The sequence below is a fragment of the Artibeus jamaicensis genome, unplaced genomic scaffold (genome assembly GCF_021234435.1).
Source record: "Artibeus jamaicensis isolate MK-2021 breed Jamaican fruit bat unplaced genomic scaffold, CSHL_Jam_final contig_525, whole genome shotgun sequence".
NCBI classification, from domain to species: domain Eukaryota; kingdom Metazoa; phylum Chordata; class Mammalia; order Chiroptera; family Phyllostomidae; genus Artibeus; species Artibeus jamaicensis.
In genome coordinates, this window is record NW_026521874.1 from 11,777,057 (window position 1) to 11,797,506 (window position 20,450).

At 50.2% G+C, this 20,450-nt stretch overlaps 1 protein-coding gene across 7 annotated transcripts in view; it reads right to left on the reverse strand.

The window, feature by feature from the left end:
- The window catches only part of ACACB (acetyl-CoA carboxylase beta), a 98,095-nt gene that overhangs the window by 56,668 nt on the left and 20,977 nt on the right, over nucleotides 1–20,450 (reverse strand). For 5 of the 7 annotated variants that reach the window (XM_053669640.1, XM_053669639.1, XM_037156153.2 and 2 more), the window contains 5 exons: nucleotides 7,522–7,654; nucleotides 5,929–6,067; nucleotides 1,636–1,745; nucleotides 1,359–1,440; nucleotides 19–117 (listed from right to left, as the gene is read on the reverse strand). In XM_053669640.1, the coding sequence (XP_053525615.1) occupies nucleotides 19–117; nucleotides 1,359–1,440; nucleotides 1,636–1,745; nucleotides 5,929–6,067; nucleotides 7,522–7,654 (563 nt within the window). Of the gene's footprint in view, nucleotides 1–18; nucleotides 118–1,358; nucleotides 1,441–1,635; nucleotides 1,746–5,928; nucleotides 6,068–7,521; nucleotides 7,655–17,718; nucleotides 17,924–20,450 lie in introns of those variants that run through there. The other 2 variants (XM_053669642.1, XM_053669643.1) reach the window with 2 other exon arrangements.

Consider the following 20,450-nt stretch of genomic DNA (forward strand, 5'->3'; position numbering starts at 1 on the left):
GAGACTGGGGTCCCTTACCGCTTCCACTCCAAGGCAGTGTTGGAATCTGCAGCGTCTGGGCCACAATGGTGGAGGCGATCTTATCTCCCAGGGCCCACATGGCCTCACTGGGGGGGCCTGTGGGGGCAGGGACAAGGGGGAAGGTGGAACTGAGTCAGCCACACACAGCCGAGTGCTGACCAAGTGCCAGGCGTCAGGTCCCGGGTCCCATGTCCCAGGGAGTTTCACGTCAAGTCAGGAAGGAAGAAAGTCTTAGTTTGCCACCTCATCAGTCAACTTTCAACACCCGTGGACTGGTAACCTGGTCTCAGTGACAACCTAAGCTCTGAGGCATCCACAAAATTCACTCTCGGGGGGAGGCAAAAAGCTAGACCAAGAAGGCAAGTCAGCACCTCAAAAAATCAGACCATGGCTGAGCAAACTTTCCCTGTAACGAATCAGATAGGATGCATTCTCAGCTTTGTAGGCCTGCTGGCCTCTCACAAATACGCAACGTTGCCAGGTGGGGGAAAGCAGCCCTAGGCAACACCTAAATGAATGAGCAGGGCTGTGTTTCAATAAAACTTTATTTACAAAAGCAGGCAGTGGGCCGGATATGGCTGGTGGGCTGTAGTTTGCCAGCTGGTGGGCTGGACCTCTAGAGGCACTAAAACTGCAGGGTAGGGAAAATCCTGTGTGACAGTGGATCAAAGACCACAGACAGAGAAAACACCAGTGGGCACTGGTCACCAGACCGAGCCTTGAAAGGTCAGGAATTGATCTGCACTGAGCTGCTTCACACACAAGTCTGTGTTGAGGGCCCAAAGGTAAGGGGGGCGGTAAATGATTCCCTGAACCGTGCAAGGAGGTCAGGGAGCATAATTACTCAAAGGTGACAGATGCAAGTTCGAATCCTAAAACAAACAGATGCTGTAGATAACAAGTATCACTGGACCATGTAAAGAGTATAGAGATGCAGGGATCTGGTCCCGAGCGGTAAGGACAGTCCAGAGGCCTCAGAACAGCGCAAGCGAAGGTGCGGTCTTATCCGAAATGTGACCTCCAAACCTAGTGATAAATCTGAACATGGCTGGCATCTCAGCACTCACTGGAACCCTCGCAGAGGTCCTGCTTGCCTCAGCATCATGCCACTGTGGTATCCATGGTAACGGCTCCATTCCCCACCCCACCCCCCAGCTGACCACTGACCCAGGTGCCCTTCCACCCCTGGACTCCCTTGCTTCTGACAATGAGTATGTGAGGTGGGGGGATACCAAACTGACCTCCACTTCCCAGGCTGCGCTAGGAAGAGAGTGTAACCCAGAGGAGGGTCCCATCAACACCCCAATTCCCATGTATCCGCTGGAGACACACTCTACCTAAGAAAGCAATCTCGTGCTTGCACAGGAGCTCCGGAAGTTTGGGGTTTTCGGAGGCGTGGCCCCAGCCAGCCCACACCGCCTGCAAACACAGAGAGGCGTGAACAAAGATCTTCCTTCGAAACCCTCCGCCCATCGCACACGTACACGGAGAGCTGTGGCTGGGTCGTAGTGGCCCTGGATTTCCGATTCACACAGGACCCGGCTCCTCTGCCCCTTCTGAAGTGCGGAGCTGCGCTGCTCCTGGGCAGAGGACAGGGGCGCCCGCCCGAATCACCTGCACGGGGATTCTCTTGGCAATGTCCACGATGAGCTCCACGTTGGCGTAGTTGTTGTTGTTGGGGCCCCCCGGCACGGGGACATACTGATCGGCCATCTTGATGTACTCTGCAAAGGAGCAGAGAGACCAGCGACTGCAGGAAATCTGCGAGACGCCACTACGGACAGCCACTGAGAGGAGAACCGAGGAACCACGACGGCTCTCGGGGGGACAAGAGAGTGTGAAACTAGAAGAAAACTGACGACGACGTTACTACGTCTGTCTGGACCAGGTCCTTAAGGGAACAACAATGGAAGGGAACAAGCTATCAGGATAGCGGGACTAGAGGTAGGGTTGGGTTTTCGTTTCTTTTTTGAATTCCTAAACTCTATCTTAACAATGTTTTGCCGTTAAAGAATACAATGCTTGTTTTTAGTCATGGCTAAAAAAAAATAATGTACCATTGACCGTCTTACTCATTTTTCAAGTGTACAGTTCAGTAGTGATAAGTATATTCACATGGTTGTGAAAGAGGTTGCCAGAACTTTATCATCTCACAGAACTGATGCTCTGTACCCATGAAACAGCTCCCCTTCCCCTTCCCACCCCCCCCCCCAGACAGACCACCACTCTTCTCTCTCTAAGTTGTGGACCACACTATGGACCTCAGCGGAGTGGAATCGGACCGTATTTGTCTTTCTGTGACTGGTCCATTCCACTTAACATCATGTCCTAAGGTTTCCTCCATGTCATGTGACAGCCATTCCTGCCTTTTTAAAGCTGAAAGCATAAGATACTATGCTTAAATCATAGCATATGATACTATGTTTTGGTTTTAAAATATTCATGCTCTGTAAGCCAGAAATGCCACTTCAAGAAATATGTTCTCAGAAAAAGCCACTGGGGCCCAGACAGGGTAGGTCAGTCAGTTAGGGCATCCTCCCGATAACCCGAGGTTGCAGGTTTGATCCCTGGTCAGAATGGGCACAGACAAGAAGTAACCAATAAATGCGGGAATAAGTAGAACAGCAAATTAATCTCTTTCCCCCCCACCCCTTCCTCTCTGTCTAAAAAAAAAAAATCAATAAATAAAAAAAAAGCCACTGGGGAAGTCCCAGAGATTATAAAGCGAGAGGTCAGACATGCACCGTCTCTTTGCAGAGCCTTATCTTACTGTTGGAGAAGATAAACGAGAGCAAACAGCAGACAGGGTAACTGCAGACCAAGGTCAGCGCCTGGGCGCAAACAGGGAGCTGCCTGGGGAGAACAGTGAGACCGGAAGGGCAGGGCAGGGCAGGGAGGGGTGGAGGCGCCTCTACAGTGAGCTTCAGGGGAAAAGTCAGCCGAAGGCCCAGCACACTCCCAAGGCCCTGCCACAGGAAACAACAAGGCCAGTCTGGGAACCTATGAGGCTGTGTCCCTGGGCCCCGGGGTGAAGGGCAAGGGGCATGAGATGGGACCAGGAAGCCAGTGGGGGTTGAGTTTATGTGGGGCCTCAGCTGGCCTGGGAGGATCTGGAATCCCACAGCATCAGGGTCCCAAGGCTGGACCCTCAGTTCCAGCCCTGACATGTCAAAAAATAATAATAATATAAACGGAGCCACTTTCAAGCAGAGCCAGAGCGGCCAGGCCAGAGCAACTGCCTGGCACCTTGCCTGTCTCGGTCTCTGGAATGTGACAAAGGGCGACACAACCTCTGGACTGGGCCTAGGGCAACACTGCGTGCCAGAGAGCTGTTTGCAAAAATAGCAGGAAAATGATGACCGGAAAAAGATAAGTTATTATGAAGACCGGCCTGAACATGTAAACACTGTTGAATGAACCCCATTCTATTACCTGCACCAATAAAAATGCCTTCCTTCTACTGATGCAATTGTCCCCGACCTTTGTCTCCCAATCAGAACGCTATCTGGGCGTCAGTCTGAATCACTGCATCCAAAATAGCCATTCTGATCTCAGACGCATTTTGCCTCTCGATTTAAAGGCCTTTTCATTTTTAAGTTAATAGTCATGCACTGTTTGTATGACGCTGGGGAAGTGATTTACGTCCCCGTGTCAAAACTGTCTCATCTGTAGAATGGGGCTAACAAGCAAACCTGTCCTTGCTGTTGGTTGTGAGTTAAAAGGAGGCTGCGTGCAGGCAGGGCGGAGCCCGGGGCCTGCCCGCAAGGCCGGGAAGCGGGCGGAGGCTGGGGGACAGCATCGTGGTCTCCAGCGCATTCAAGGCAGGGCTGACAGGACCTGTGCTGTGTTTTTAAAAGGTCAGTTTGCCTGCTGTGTGGAGAAGGGTCTGTAAAGCGATAAGATTGTTCAGGGGGGGAAGCAAATTGGTCCTGGCTGCTGTGGCTCAATGGATGTAGTAACAGCTGGCAAACTGAAAGGTTGCCGGTTCCATTCCCCATCAGGACACATGCCTGGGTTGTGGGCCAGGTCCCCTAGGCGTGTGAGAGGCAACCACACATTGATGTTTCTCTCCCTCTCTTTCTCCCTCCTTTCTTCTCCCTAACAATAAATAAAATCTTTAAAAAAAAGAACAAGCAAATTGCCAATACTTATAGAATGGTCTAAGCTTGTAAACACACTGACAGTAAATGAATAGAAAAATGAAGGGACTTCCACCAAGATGGAGGCATAGGTGGAGACGCCGTGCTTTCTCACACAACCAAGTTTAGAGACAACTAAATATTAGCAACAGAAAACACAGCCAGAACACAGAAAATTGAACTTTTTGGAAGTCTGTTAACAACAAATTCTTCAGCCTGACCGGTAAGAGGGGCGAAACCAGCAGCTGGCAGAGCGGGGTTGCACAGGAAAACTCGGTCAGACAGACTCAGGCGCGCGGAATCCAGGCGCAGGGTTGGACCTAGTGAGCGACCGAGCGAGCAACCAAGCGAGCGATTGTGGGAAAACAGCGAGGGAGCAGGGCTGCGGGTTGACTGTGGTCACGCATTTGTGCACGGATAGACAAGCGAGGGAGTGGGCGATTGGACCGGGACCCAGCGGGTCCCCGCGGCAAGCAGCAGGGAGGGCGCCGCCATTTCCCTGCTCTGACCCCGCCCCCCACATACAGCGTCACAACCCAGCGACCTGGGAGTCAAGGCTCCGCTCCTCACACTTAAGGAGCGTGAACAGACCAAAAATGGCTCAAGAAGATCTCAAAGCCCCAGAGCCTATAAATCTAAGTGATGAAGAAATAGCAAAACTCTCAGACGCACAGTTTAAAACACTGGTGATCAGGATCCTCACAGAACTGGTTGATTATAGCCACAAATTAGACAATTAGCCAAGATGAAAATGAAGGAGAGAATCCTAGAAGCAGCAAGAGCTAAGGGGACAGTCACCTACAAAGGAGTTCCCATCAGACTGTCAGTTGATTTCTCAAAAGAGATCTCACAGGCAAGAAGGGGCTGGAAAGAGGTATTCCAAGTCATGAAATCCAAAGACCTACATCCAAGATTGCTCTATCCAGCAAAGCTTTCATTTAGAATGGAAGGACAGATAAAGTGCTTCTCAGATAAGATCAAATTCAAGCAGTTCATCATCACCAAGCCCTTATTATATGAAATGTTAAAGGGACTTATCTAAGAAAAAGAAGTTAAAAAAACATGAACAGTGAAAGGGCAGCAAACTCACAGTTAACAACCACACCTAAAACAAAAGCAAACTAAAAGGACAGCTAGATCAGGAGTGGAAACATAGAAATGAAGATCTCAAGGAGGGTTAGCAACAGGGGAGTGGGAGGAGGAGAAGGGGGGAGAAGGTACAGAAAATAAGTAGCATAGACAGTAAATAGAAAAATAGATGGGGGGGCAAGAATAGTATGGGAAATATAGAATCTGAAGAACTTGAGACACATGGACATAAACTAAAGGGGGGGGTAATGGTGGGCATGGGGGGTAGGGTGGAGGGGAATGAAGGGGGGAATAGAACAACTGTAATGGCATAATCAATAAAAATAAATAAATTTAAAAAAAAGAAAAATGAACAAAGACATACAGCGCATACATCTGCAAGAAAAAACATCCAGAGGAAGAGACACCAATTTGCAGTAACATGTGCATTGCTCAAAGACAGGGTTTCCCCTTTGCATGTTCAAAATTTGCATTTTGATAAGGTACAGGGGTCAGTTTTATTATCAGCAGACATTTTAGTTGAATAAAGAAGAAAGGGCAAATAAATGCAGATTCATGAGAGTGGTACCCCAGAACTCTGCTTGGGGTCCAGAATGGACCTGCCCAGGTAGGTGCAGGTGAGGGCAGGTAAGGACAGGGCATAGCGGGGTGGGAGGGGAGGGAGTGAAGGCCCCAATACCTGCATTGGCCTTGAGGTCCTCGGGAGTCACCATAACTACAAACCGGATGGCCCGCTCATTTCGGAACATCTCGTAGGCCCACCTGCGGATGGAGCGCATGCACTTCACTGCGGCGATGCCATTGTTGGCGATGAGCACCTGGACGGGGAAGAGGAGGGAGGGGCCGGAGCTGCACTTCTCCCTGCAGCAGAGGCTGCGTGGCACCGTGGGGCGCATCTCAGGGCTGCGGAGGCTCCTGCAGTACCCGAAGCACACGTTTCCTCTGTTTGTTTCTACAGCACACAGCCCGGCACAGGGCAGGTGCTCAGAGTCTGCGGACTGTGTGAATGGATGATCGGATGGAGGGATGCGTGGATGGATGCACAGCCAGACAGGTAGGTGGATGGATGGATGACTAGGGGATGAACGGATAAATGACTTTGGATGCCTTCATTTAGCGCCATTGTGATCACTTAACCTTTCTGTGGGTTTAGAAGGCACTAAGCCACAGTACAATGTATTTCATTTTATCTTCACAACAGCCCTTTGAAAGAGGCTGTATTATTAGCCCTATTTGGGATCGAAGACATTAAGACTCAGAGGAGTTAAGGTACTTGCCCAAGGTCACACAGCCAGTAAGTGGCGGAGCTGGGACTCAAGCCCTCCACAGTCCGACCTGTGCTCGGAACTGCACCCATTCAGCAGGACTGCCTCTGCATCCTGAAGGTTAAAGGGCCCAGACTGGGTGGGGAGGAGAGGCAGTAATGCTGGCTGTCCCCAAGACAGAAGGGGTCTTGGTTTCAGTTCTTGCTTGCATCATGAAGTTGCTATGGGGCATTAGACAGTTCCTAAAAAAAGCAGGCACATGGATGGCTTCACTGTTCTGAGTTACCTAGTGAGTCCATATGGGGGTGGGCAAAAGTAGGTTTCCAGCTATGAGTCCATGAATACAGTTTATTCTTATTATCATTCATTTATTACTGCATTACTTATTATCACCAACCTACTTTTGCCCACCACTGTATTTTAGGGCCCTAGCATTGCTGACCAAGTTTCACATCAGCCCTGGAAGACAAATCTCAGTAGAGCTTTGGGGTGTGACTGGCTCTGTTTTAATAAAAGGGGAAACTGAGCCCAGATGCCATGTCCCGTGAGCGGCCATGGCAGACAGGCCCCAGAGCTTCCAGCTCAGGTTAATATTCTCTCTCCCTTTTTAAAATGGCAAATTTTAGCTGTTTCTTTTCATTACTGTCATTCCAGTATGTGGGCTTCCTCTCCTCTAAGGGCCTGCAAACCTGGGGATGGCTGGGGGGCCGGTTTTACACTTCCCGCCCGATAACCTGGGAAGCAGCCCCTTGGATGAAGGCACTGCAGGGTGCTTTTCGAAGCCCACTGATCTCGCTCAGGGGCCTCGGTCTCCTCTGTGAATCGGGGTCGTGCATCTGCTGCTCAGGCTGTCATGACCGTGGAAAGTTCACAAGCCCAGCATTTAGCAAGTGCTCACCAAGGGGTGGCCACCGCCCTTTCTCTGCAGCATGAGCACCCAGTCCGAAGCTGGTTCTCCCACCCCACCCTACCGAGCCTCTCCCACAGCACTGGGATCCCATCCGTACCTTCTCAATGACCCGATCCCCCCCAAAGCGCGTGACAAACTCGGCTGGGGAAGCTACGGTGAAGTCTCTGTGCAGGTCCACCTTCTTCTGTTCTCGGCCCCTCCTCACCAGGTGGAGCCCAGACATGCTGGGCCTGCGGAGGGAACAGGACAGACATGCATGAGCCAGGAAGCCTGGGATGCCAGAGGGGGTGCCTCAGGGGCCCAGCACCCACAAAATTAACTTCCACACAGAGCAGCTGAGGCCCATCGGACTCCTGCTGCGTTGTCCCTCTCTGTGACCTTGAAGCATTCATGTCACAAGGAGGACCAAGAAGAGGCCATCGCAGGAATAAAGCAGGTGCGAGACCCTGACCCGCCCCAAGCTGCACGTTCAGTTTTTTTTTATCTTAAATTAACTTTTACTTTATGTGCCCATAACTTAGGAACTCAGTACTAAGAAGCCTATGGCAGGGATGAAAAATTTATGATGGGAGGCGGGGAAGTCACATATTCTAATACTTTAAATGTGTTAATAGTAGCGATAACCTTCATGCACTTTTCTGGAAGTGTGTATCAGCATTTTTTAAATGAAAACAAGCAAAAAATCATAATAAAGAAAACAGAGGTTCCCTGCCCCACCCCCTCCAGACCCCGACACACCTCCTGCGTTCTAAACAAAGTGTGTGTGCTACCTCGTGAGTCATCCATTTGAAACACCCTCGGCGGCCTTCCTACCTTGACAGATGAGGACATCACCCCCTCGGTGGCCATCCTACCCACTCCCCTTCTCCCAGCCTCTCAGGAGGGCCATACTGCTGTTCAGCAGGGACGGTCACTATTCAGTGTTTTATTAGTCTGGGGTCGTTATTCACAGGTGAGGGTTGGAAAATCACCAGGTTTTCCTTTTTGTTTTTTTTTCCCCTGAAGTTCATTATTTTTTTCCCATTGACTTGGTTTTCCTTACACACTTGTTAACTCATCCCGCAACCGCCCACACACGTGAGGTTGCTGGACCTCTCCACTGCTTTTCCACGGGTGACAGCTTCTCCTAAAGGCCTCTCTTCCCCTTTCACCTGGGCCGGCTGTCCTCGAGACCCCTACACAACCGTCATTCTGGGACCTCCCCTCGCTGACATCCTTAAGGTCCCTTTGCCTTTCCTTGCTTTTTTTTTGTCCCATCCCCATTTACCCCCACATACCCTCTTCCACCTTTGATTTCTCATTTGAGGATCACATGGCTCCCTCTTTCTTCGTGGACTCCGCTGTTTTGCTGGGGCACCTCCTCTAGTAGTTTTATCGAGTTACAAGGAGGGTACGGTGGCATGACACACAACAATGGTGCCCTCGACATACCTGTCCTGCGCCTGGTTGCCCAGGGCTCCCTCGTCAGTGTCACCCCAGAGATTCCCTTTGATTCTATGCTGGATCTCTGGTTGCCATCTCCCATTGCATGGCTGATCTCTGATTTTATCTCATTTCAGCAGAAGGCATCCTTTAGCAGCTTTCTAAGAAAAGGTGCTGGGGGGGGGTGCATGCTTTACAGCCATACATGTTCTAGAACTGTCTTCTGCCTTCACATTTGACCCTATCGTTTGTCCATATGCGGAATTCTAGGAGGGAAAACCTCCTCCTTCAGCGTTTTGGAAGCCCTGTGCCATTGTGCCGCCAAGGGTGCTAGAACCAGAGCCGTTCTGACCCTGGATACTTTGGGGGTGACCTGCTTTTTCATATCCAGAAGCTGACAGGGACTTCTTTGGCCTCTGTATTCACAATTTCACAGGGATGCGCCCAGCTGTGTGTCTGCTGCCGTCCATGAGGCTGGGGACCTTTCAGGCCCCTTCAAAGGGCGAACTCACAGCCAGGAAGTTGTCTCCAGACATTGCCCTGATGACGTGCAGCCTCCTTTTTCCCTACTCTTTCCAGAAGTCCTATTACTTGACTGTTGAAACTCCTGGACCGGCCCTCCAGTTCATGTATTTTCCCCTCTCCTATCTTCTGTTTACTTTCTGGACAATTCCTTCAGCCTTCTAGCCATTCAGAGAGGAGCTTGTCATTGCTGCCATCATGCTTTTAACGTGTGAGAGCCTGTTCTCGGTCTGCGAAGGTTCCTTTTCGTGCATCCTCTCCCACACTGAAGGAGTGCTACCGACGGCACTTTGAAGTTCTGTTCTCCTAGTAGGGTTCCTGTCTCTCCCAACTTCCCTGTGTCCTTTTGTTTGCCTGGGGCCTGCATCAGAAACTGGACCCAATGTTTGGTTAAGCCCTGGTCACTGCTTCATGACCAGGAGCAAGATAAAAGGGCTGCCGAGAAGTGGACGCTGAGCCCGACGCAGGGTGACCTGGACGGCTGCGTTTTGGAAAGCCCCAGACATCTTTAGAGTTGTCCTCCTGAACTGGTCTAGTTCCCCTGAGAGGAGTCTCTGGGTCTTCTGCACAGAGGAAAAGCTGGCCTGGAGCCTGGGTGGGAACGACTGGGCCAGGTGTGGGGGACAGGGCAGGTTTCAGGGTTCAGCAACTACCAAGACCCTTATCCTCTTGCTGAGGGTAAGGGCCCCACACCCTCCAGTGTGCCAGCCAGTCAGTCCCCAGTCCCAAGACCTCCTGCCTTCCATTGGCATGGACAAGGGCAGCCCACAGCCACATGAAGCAGGACATGAAGCAGGGCGAGGGATCTGGGAGTCTCTCACCCAATCCTTCTCTTCATCCCTTCACCCCCAGTTGCCGAGGCACCAGTGCTGCCAGTCCCTGCACCTTTTGGGGTGCAGAGCCAGTGAGTTCTCGGCTTGCCTCCCTGCTGCCCTATGACTCAGCCCTCTTGGTTCTGCTAGCCAACCACCGCTTTTTCACCTGCTTCCCAGCTTCCAGAATGTTGCTTATCTCCCCTCCTGTTCTCCCAGGCTTAATGGCTTTCTATCTCTATTTTTTTTTAAATTTTGACAGGAGCAGTCCACTTTCTCAATCCAGCCATGGGGTGTGACCGGCAGCTGCATCTGGCAGGAATTAGGTTAGAGGTTAACCACACACAGGCGTATCCAGAGAGGGTGATCGCCAGGTATCTTGGGAGGCTGGGGCGAGTGGGTTCAGTGGGCCAAAAGTTTGGGTGGAAAACTGATCGTAAGAAACACTGCCAGCACAGCACCATCTATTGTCTGAGCCAGGAACAGCAAGGCTGGAGGCAAATAAGCAGCTGGGGGAAAGAAATCCCATTTTACAGAGGAGGAAACCGAGGTCCAGCCAGGCAAAGGAGGTCACCCAGCAAGTCTCCAGGCCTGGGGCTTTTTCCAGCACACCAGGAAACGTCGGGTTTGGGCATTTTCTGCTATATCGATCTCTGCACCCAGTACAGTTTCCCATGAGAAACCGCTCCTACAGACCTGCAGTCTGCCTGCCTCCACCACCGCCGCCCCCTCCCCCTGCCGGATCCCCAGTGTGAATCACCAAAGGCTCCGCTCGCCTGTCAGAGATAAAGAAATGGACTTCTCGGCCAGGGGAACAAAAAGACAAATGAGCCCTGGCGAGGTAGCTCCGTTGATTGGAGCACCGGTCCCGTACTCCCAAGTTGCAGGTTTGATTCCCCATTAGGGCACATACAAGAATCGACCAATGAACGCATACACAAATGGAACAACAAATCGATGTTTCTCTTCCCCGACCTTCTCTCTCTCAAATCAATTATTTTTTTTAAAAAGAGAAATGGGCCCTGGCTGGTGTAGCTCAATGGATTGGCTGCTAGCCTAGGGACCAAAGGGTTGCTGGTTCAATTCCCAGTCAGGGTACATGCCTGGGTTTCAGGCCAGGTCCCCAGTTGGGGGCATGCAAAAGGCAACCACACATTGATGTTTCTTTCCCTCTCCTCCCCTTCCCTTCCCTCTCTCTAAAAATAAATAAATATTTTTTTAAAAGAGAGAAATAAATGACAGAAACCTATCGTGTTTCCACACTGCTGTAGGCTATGTACTTTCAGTGAAGACCTTCTCTGTTCTGCTGGGCTTATGCGTGATGCTCGAGTGAATGAACAGATGATTTCTGGCCCCTGAGACAGAGCGTCTCCCTGCTTCCCATTAACTGCAAGGAACTGTTCTTTCAGAACCTCGTGGGACGGACCTGCTGCGATGCAGCAGGACTTAGAAAAGCCCTTTGGAAAGCCAAAGTCATCTTGCAAATGTGAACTGGGCTTTTTCCGTCACTACATTTCACTAACCAGGGAGGAGTTCAGTGTGTCTTCTAAAAACTTTCTTTCTTTACAAAAACAGGCAGATCTGGCCTGCGGGCCCTAATTTCCAGACCCCAGTCTAAGGGAAGTAGACCCGGAAATGTTAACAGCAGTTATCCCGGGTGGCTAAATGAGGGGTAGTTTTGGTTTTCTTCTCCTTGCCTGTGTTTGTTAAATTTTCTGCAATGATGCATTATTTTTAGTAAGAAAGAAGCTATTAATTCTGTAAAAGGGATGCTAAAAGTCACAGTAAAGCACTCAGCTTCCTAATCTTTAATATGAGGAGATTAGCACTGGCCGGGTAGCTCAGTTGCTTAGAGCATCATTTTTTTTTTAAAGAATTTATTTATTTATCTTTAGAGGGGAAGGGAAGGAGAGAGGGAGAGAAATACCAATGGGTGGTTGCCTCTTGTGCGTCCCCTGCCGGGAACTGGCCTGCCACCCGGGCATGTGCCCTGACTGGGAATCGAACTGCAGTTATTTGGTTCGCAGGCCAGTGCTCAATCCACTAAGCTACACCAGCCAGGGTTAGAGCATCATCTTGATACACCAAGGCTGTGAATTCGGTCCCTGGACAGAGCACATACAAGAGTCAACCAATGGATGCATTAGCGAGTGGAACAAATCGATGTTTCTCTCTCTCTCCCTTCTACTCTCTCTTAATAAAAATAATTTTTTAAACAAGGATAATAACACGGACCTCACTGGCTTGTGAGGATTAAATAATAGGTGGAAAGTAAAAGATGGTCTCTGGTACACAGTGTACCCTGTATCATTACATCAGTGCAGTGATATAATAACCAAGTGGTAAAATAGTCAGGAGGACCAGAAGCTGCTGATCTCCCAACCTCATCGGGAAGGGCGCCAGGCCACCCCTCAGCCCAGGCCACTGTCCATCTGTTCGCAGCCTTCCCCCACTGGCTGGCTTGACCCTTTGGCCTCAGAAAGTCTGAGATATCCCACGCCCATACACACAAACATGGAAACTCTAGCAATAGGACCTAAAGGGCAACAAAGAAAACCTGGGCCGTTAGAAAAACCACGGTGTGGCTTGATTTCGTAACTGGTGACAGAGCCCTTCCATCAGGTGGCTCCCAAGCCCATCGCTCAGCAAGGGCGGCAGGCGAACCCACACTTGCTGCTGGGGTGGCTTTTTTAAGGCCCCGTCTCTAGGCTGGTGGCTATTTTTATTTGTTTTTGACAAAGTTGGAGGCCAACCAACAGCGGCTCCAGAGGACCGACCTTCGGCTGGCATTTGGCAAGGGTGGAAGGTGAAAGAGTCCGTGGTGACTTTTGGAAATGGCTTCAGGTGTGATCAACTATGCCACAGCGCAGTCAGCCGAACACCAAACAGTCAGCTGCTGAGGCGCAAGACCAGGGAGAACGATGCTGGGAGAGGGGACAACTTTCTCCAGTGTCACTGCAGATCGAGCACAGGGGGCTTCTCACTGAATCCCCACTGCCCTGAACAGAGGAGGCCATCATCTCCTGCTCACGACGAGGAAACTGAGGCTCAGAGAAGCCCACCGACCTCAAGTGGCACAGCTGGCAGGAAGAGCTGGGCTTCCGATATGACTATCTGGCCCTGACCAGGTGGTTCAGTGGGTTGGAGCACTGTCCCGTACACCAAAAGGTTGCAGGTTTGATTCCCAGTCAGGACGCATACCTGGGTTTTGGATTCGATCCCCAGTCGGGGGCTATTGGTAGGCACCAATCAATGGTTCTCTCTCACATTGATGTTTCTCTCCCTCTCTCTATTCTTCTTTCTCTAGAATTAATAACCATATCCTCCAGCGAGGTTGTTTTTAAAGCACTTGTATTTGAGAGGTACTACATGTAATGCAGAGTTCTCAACTGAGGGGGACAATTTTGCTCTCCAGGGATGGAATGTCTACAAACATGTCTGATTGTCACAACCTGGGGGCTGCTCCTGGCATCTAGTAGGTAGAGCCCACAGATGTTGTTCAACATCTTGCAAAGCACAGGACAGCCCCCCCTCGCCCCCGAGCAAAGAATTACCGGGCCCCAACATTCAACAGTCTGCTGCTGAGAAACCCCGGTAGTCCACAGCCATCCTCCCAGGCTCCGAGTCTGGAATCTACCGTTTCTGACCTGTATAGTCCTGGGAAAGTTACTTCAATACTCTGCATCTCAGTTCCCCCCTAGGATGAAACTGTTTAACAATATCCATAGTACCTGCCTCACGGAGCACGTGTCTAGGGTTCAGCCCTGGGCCTGGCCTGCAGCAGGGAGCTAAAGCAGAGGCGTCTCTCTACAGGGGGCTGTTCCAAGGTCCCCAGTATGGAGCCATCCGGCCAGGGACCAGCTCTGAAGTCCCTTGCCTCCCTCTTCTGTACAATTAGGTGACGAGCTCAGAGAAGTGAGTCTTACCACCACACAAGAAAAGACAATGCATAGCCCAGCGCAGGCCGACAACTCTGAACTCATCTTAGGACTCCCTGATAAACGCACCCGTGGAAATTCTCAGGCCAGCTGTTCCCTCAGCGCCTCCTGGGATAGCTGCTTTGCCCAGGCCAGGCGTCAGCCTACTGAGCTCCAAGGGCTAACTCCCGCCTGCCATCTGCTTTGGCAGCTCCCACAAGCGAATAATGGTTTTTACATTTTTTTTCCTTTTTAATATTTCTAATGTCCGCGAAAGAATTGTATTTTGTGACACATAAGAATTACATGAAATTCAAATCTCACTGTCCTTAAATAAAGAGGGACCAGAACTCCGTCAGCCCATTCAATTGTACATTAGCTGCTGGTGCCGCAACCAGTGGGAACTGGGCCATTGTGACACAAACCACAGGGCCACAAAGCCAAAAATGCTCACTACCTGGTCCTTTACGAGAACGACACCAACTTTGAGTTAGACAGTGGTTTTCAGCCTTGACTGTACACCCCATCGTATGAGAAGCTTTTAAAAAAATACTGACGACCAGCCCCACCTGGACTAATTAAATAGTATGCCTGGGGGTGTCAGTTGGGGAACACCCAGGAGTCTATATTTTTCAAAACTCCCTGGAGGGAATTCTAAAGCCCAGGCAGGGTGAGGACCACAGAGAGAGCCAGAGCCAGCATTTGGTCACAGACTGCTGGCCTTGGTTCTGAGTGGAGTTCCCACAGCAATAATGGCCTGTGGGGCACTGTGGGACTCACCGAGGACCAGATCCCTCTGCCTTCCCTTCCCCAGCTTCGCTCGCCCCATTCAACTCAAGCCTCTTTCAAGAAGCCCTCCTCCAACACTCTGACACACGTGCACTCCTCCAGTCTCCGAAACCTGGCCCTGACTGCAGTCCAAGGGAGGGAGGGAGGCTGATCAGGGTTGCGGACCTCGCCTTCCCGTGAGCTCTGGCTCCTTAGTAGAAGGCCCAGCCTTCAAGACAGGACCCCAAAGGCCTCTTGACTCCCCAGGCCTCTTTCACAACAGAACTGCCTCAGTCATGCAAATGTTTGTGCTGCCCTGGACAGCGCTCAAGGCCGCCACTTCCCGAGGGCACCGGGCACAGTGCTCGGCTCCACGCTGGACGGTCCCCAAAACCTGGGAAAGGCCTGCTAGAATTAGCACCATTGATAGACAAGGAAACTGAGTTTGACAGAGTCGATGGCAGAGTGGGAACTAAACTCCAAAAGATGGAAACTAACTCCATCTTTTTAGCAACTGTTAAGCTAAGACCATGCAGGGAACCAATCAAGCATCTTATTATTATCAATACAGTGACTCCATGGCCTGAATTTGCAGGGACAATTCCAATTTCTTACAAATTTACTGTTTTGGATGAACGTGCTTTATGAAAGGTAGTTTTTTGGATTAAAGTCTATAATCTAATGTGATTCAACACTCATATGTTCAACTTTTGAATAGCTGTAGAGAGAAGGAAAAAATGTACCCTCTGCAGGCCCCGGGGCCAGCTTTGGGTGTGTTTGGCAGAGGTGTGTTAATTCAGGGCTCCAAATGTGGAAGAAACGTGACCTCCATACTGAACAAAAGACTCGGTGCCTGAGAAAGCACCAAACCTGCCCCTCTGCAGCCCCTTTGCTCACATACACCCTGAGTGCCCCCAGGAGGGGCGCCTGAAAGACTCCCATAGGCTCCTCTTCAGAATGTCCGAACAACTGCAAGGTCAGCCTCCCCCCTGGCGTGCTGACCACGTGTCTGGGACAAGTCTCTTGCCTTTTCTGAATGCCCGGTAGGACGAACTGAACGACTACTGAGCTCCTCCCAAGCGCCAGGAGTCCTCCCTGCCTGACGTGCTCACAAGCCACAAAAACTAGTTTTCAACAAGTTCTGCAATCTTCTGACTAGTCCAACATTAGGGAGGACTCTTATTTTGGAAAGCAGCAGAAACTGGCTGTCTGTAGAGAGCCCTTTGGGAAAGAAGCAGATCATGAATCTGGGTTATGTTCTCCCCGGCACTGAGAACCTCGGTTTCCTCATCTATGATATGGGGATGACAGCACCCACTTGAGCGCCCCCTGATGGTGGTAAAAATACGGCATGAGAGCACACCTACAAAGCCTTCAGCCTGGCATACGGAAAGTACACAACGAAGGGTAACAGTTGTTATTTGACTGCTCATAGGCTTTGACTTTGAACTGCTGAGGAAACAGCTCCTTGCTGGATGAAGTTCCTAGAAGGCAGAGGTCATGTTTCTCAAGCATTTTAAAAGGAATACTATGGCCCTGGCTAGCGTAGCTCAGTGGATTGAGTGCAGGCCTGCGAACCAAAGGATCACAGTTTGATTCCTAGTCAGGGCACATGTTTAGGTTACAGTCCACTTCCCAGCAGGGGACGCACAGGAGGTAACCATACATTGCCATTTCTCTCCTTCACTTCTTCCCTTCCCCTCTAAAGATAAATAAATAAAATAACATAAGGAATACTATGAACCCAGTGTAAAACGTGACGTAAAACAAAGGTTGACACATATTTTCCGTAAAGCACTGGGTACTAAATGCTCTCGGTTTTATGGCCCAGTCTCTGCACCGCTACTCACTTAACTCTGTCCTTGCAGTTGGAAAGCAGCCACAGACAATAGATAAACAAGGAGCATGGCTGTGTTCCAATAAAACTTTATTTGTGGACACTGAAAGATAAATTGCATGTAATTTTTACATATCCCCAAATAGTATTCTTCTTTTGATTTTTTTTTTTTTGAAGAACCACCTGAAAGTTAAAAACCATGCTGTACTGGCAAACCAAACAAAAGGAGGCTGCAGGCCACAGCCAGCTGAGCCAGTGGTGGAATACTTCATGTCACATGAAAAGGCAAGTTCAAGTACAGTAGGTTCGGTATGCTTCGAGTTCACACATTAAAACACATCTTCATGGGGAAAAAGGTTATATGGATGGATACACAGCAAGTGTCACTAAACATTATGGGGGAGGGGGATACGGGGGATTTTTGTTCCTCTTTTCTGTTTATCTGTAACTGAATTTTCAAAAAACGTAGCATCACTTTGGTAACTTTTGAAAATGCATTAAAATGAAGAGGGGGGCGGAAACAAGAAATCTAGCAGGTAGGGCTGAGAAGCACTCAGTGCACAGAAATGCCTACACTACCCTGCTCAGGAAATAACCTTAACTGTGATGCCTACTCAGGTGCGCGTAGATTCGCCCCCAGGCTTCACAATCACTAGGTTTCTAAGAAATTTGCCACGACCCTAGTTTTTATCAGGGCTAAGGGGAAGGAGAGGAGGGAACCGGCCCCCACCAACTGGTCAACCTTGGGGCACCTGTGTGCTCCCGAGTGCCCTCCTCCAATCAACATCCCTGCCAAATCTGTCCTCCTCTCCAAGGCCGAGTCCAGTTAGTGTTTTTGCAGGGCGGGCTCCATCTTCCCAGCCGCCAAACAGAGGCCTGCATTTCTCTGGGTGCGGGCGGGCGGGGTGGAGGGGGTGGTGCTAAGGGCAGGACTTCACGGTGGGGAGCGGGAAGTGGGGACGGCGCCGCATAAGCTTGTAAAAGTTAACGGTCATTAAAATTGCAGGCTTACTTACTTTACTTTGCGATCAGGGAAACAGACCTTGCACTTGGCAGGGCTCATGTTGATCGCCCAGCCGGCCAGTCCCACCGGGCTCCTGCTGGGATGCAGAGCATGCGTCTCCTGAAGCGGACCCGGGTCCCGGAGCCCAGGGGAGCAACCAGGTCGCGACCAGCAGGCGGAGGCCCAGTCGTGCAGGAGCCGACGGACGCCCCACTCGGCGCAGCTCTTCCTCCATCCCGAAATGCCTCCCGCACCCAAGTGTCCCGGGCGGGCGCGCCTGTCCGGCCCCGCCTTGCCCCACCCCCAGGCGGACCCGCCTCCTGCCCCAGGCCGGGCAATCTTGGAGCCGCCGCTGGGCGACAGCTGCTAGTGAAAAAAAGATGCCTTGGCTGCTTGCCCCCCCAAGCTCCCCGGACCACAATAGAAGAGTTCTAGGACGGCCTCCCCCCAAGACTGGCAGCTGCAAAACAGTCGCAATTAATGGGCTTGAATACACACACAACAGAAAGTGGTGGAAAATGTGGGCTCTCTGAAGCAAGTCAGCTGGCGCATCGGTGCCCGGTAAAAGCCCCAATCGTCAAGTCAACTTTCTTTCGCCCTCCAAGTTCCTGGGGTTTTTTGCTTATTCTTTCACCTCTCCTTCCACGGACAGACGTCTGCTCCACGCTCCCGCCTCCCTCACAGTGGGCTTTCCAGCACATACTCTGAACCACCTGCGTCCCCTTCCAGAGTGAGGGCCTCCTAGACTAGGAAGACCCCAACATGTGACCCGAACAAAGCTGCTTTCTGGTAAGATGACCACTTCCTGAGTATTTTGGGGGGACTCTGTCTCATTGGACCCTCGCAGAAAGCCTGTTGTTTTTATTCCCACAATGCAGCCATGTATGTTGACCAAGGTGAGCGGGAGCTGGTGACTCGAACCCAGGCAGAGCAAATGAACGAATGCTTCTCCAAGTAGTCAAAAGAGATAACAGGATTCAAAACACTGACTAGAAACTACCGCAATAATAATAAATGCAGCCTATGTTCATAGCAAACAAAAAGCCAAAAAAAACCACAAAATAATAATGTAAATGTATGCAAATGATTGCCTCCAAAAAGCAAGGCCAGGGCCACGCCTTCAGGGGGTGCTCTGTGGGGTGTGCCCAGAAATGAAATAGGAACCTCCCCCTGGCATTGCAGCAGCCCTACCTGAGGTCGCTGGTAAGCTGTGTTTTAATCACATTTAAAATGTTTCAGCAACAGCTTAAAAAATAAAGCAGGTGAAACAAAATTCTCAGTTCTTCAGTTTCTAGAATGTTCTTTATGGCCTCGCCTTCAGTCCTTCCAAACAAGAAACCGAACTTAGGCTGATTTTTTTTTTTTTTTTAGGTTTCAAACCGAAACCAAAAAGCATCTGTCCCCCAATGACCCAAACATCCATGTAACCACCTCAAAATAGGAAAAGCAATTAAAATCAGGAAATGAAAGTATTGCAAAACACCCTCTCCTATCCAAAGCCTGTTAGGGTCACAGAGGAGAGACTGGTTTCCCTGCATCACTCTAGATTTTCCTCTCTCTTGACAAAACCCCAACAGCTGTTGAAAACTGAGTGGCTGTTTTAACTTTTCTGCTGTACATCCTAACACGCCTAGCTTTACCCAGGGGTCTCGAGAAGGGGATTTCATTCAGATGGCTGGGCTTTGCCTGTCATCAGAGGGATAATGCCGTGGGTTTTTCTCTGCCCTATTAGGGGATAGAAGATGAGAAGGAAGGAATAAGGCACATGCCTATGCACAACACCATCATACGAACACCATCAATACTGGTGATTTTCAATGAAACAGTTCAAACCTGGCTGTACTTGCACTCTTGTGCTGTGAACCCTTCTCCTGAGAGCAATCAGAGACTGCATTTAACTTGTTGGTGTTACACAGGGAAAACCCAGGTCAGTGGCAGCACACACACACACACACACACACACACACACACACACTGAACAAGGAAACCCACGTGTAAGTGACTAGCAGCTGAGCAGAAAGACCTGAGTGATGATGGACCTCAGGCCCGTCCTTACACACTGTGTGACCTTGAGCAAACCCCTTATCTCCACTTCCTCTCCTGACACATGATGTGCTTTTGTTAAAAAATAAAACAATCCGCCCTGGCTGGTGTAGCTCAGTGGATTGAGCGCGGGCCTGCGAACCAGACAATCGCGGTTCGATTCCCAGTCAGGGCACATGCCGGGGTTGCAGGCTAGTTCCCTGCAGGCCAGTTCCCAGCAGGGGACTCACAAAAGGCAACCATACATTGATGTTTCTCTCCCTCTCTCCTTCCCTTCCCCTCTAAAGGTAAATAAACTATATTTAAAAATAATAATAATAAAACAATCCCTTTCAATATATGATGGGGGAACCATTATGGTTAAGTATAGAGCAAAAGTAAAAGATTTTTCTAAAACAGGATGCTGATGTTTAAGGGGAAGGAGAAAAATAGGAAGGTTTCGTCACTCTGTACCCTGTATTTTTTTTTTTTTTTAGATTTTATTTATTTATTTCTAGGCAGAGTGAAAGGGAGGGAGAGAAACATCAGTGTGTGGTTGCCTCTCACATGCCCCCAACTGGGACCTGGCCTGCAACCCAGGAATGTGCCCTAGACTGGGAATCGAACTGGCAACCCTTTGGTTCGCAGGTCAGCATTCAATCCACTGAGCCACACCAGCCAGGGCCCCTGTATTTTCCTGTGTTAATTTAATAGCCAACCTCT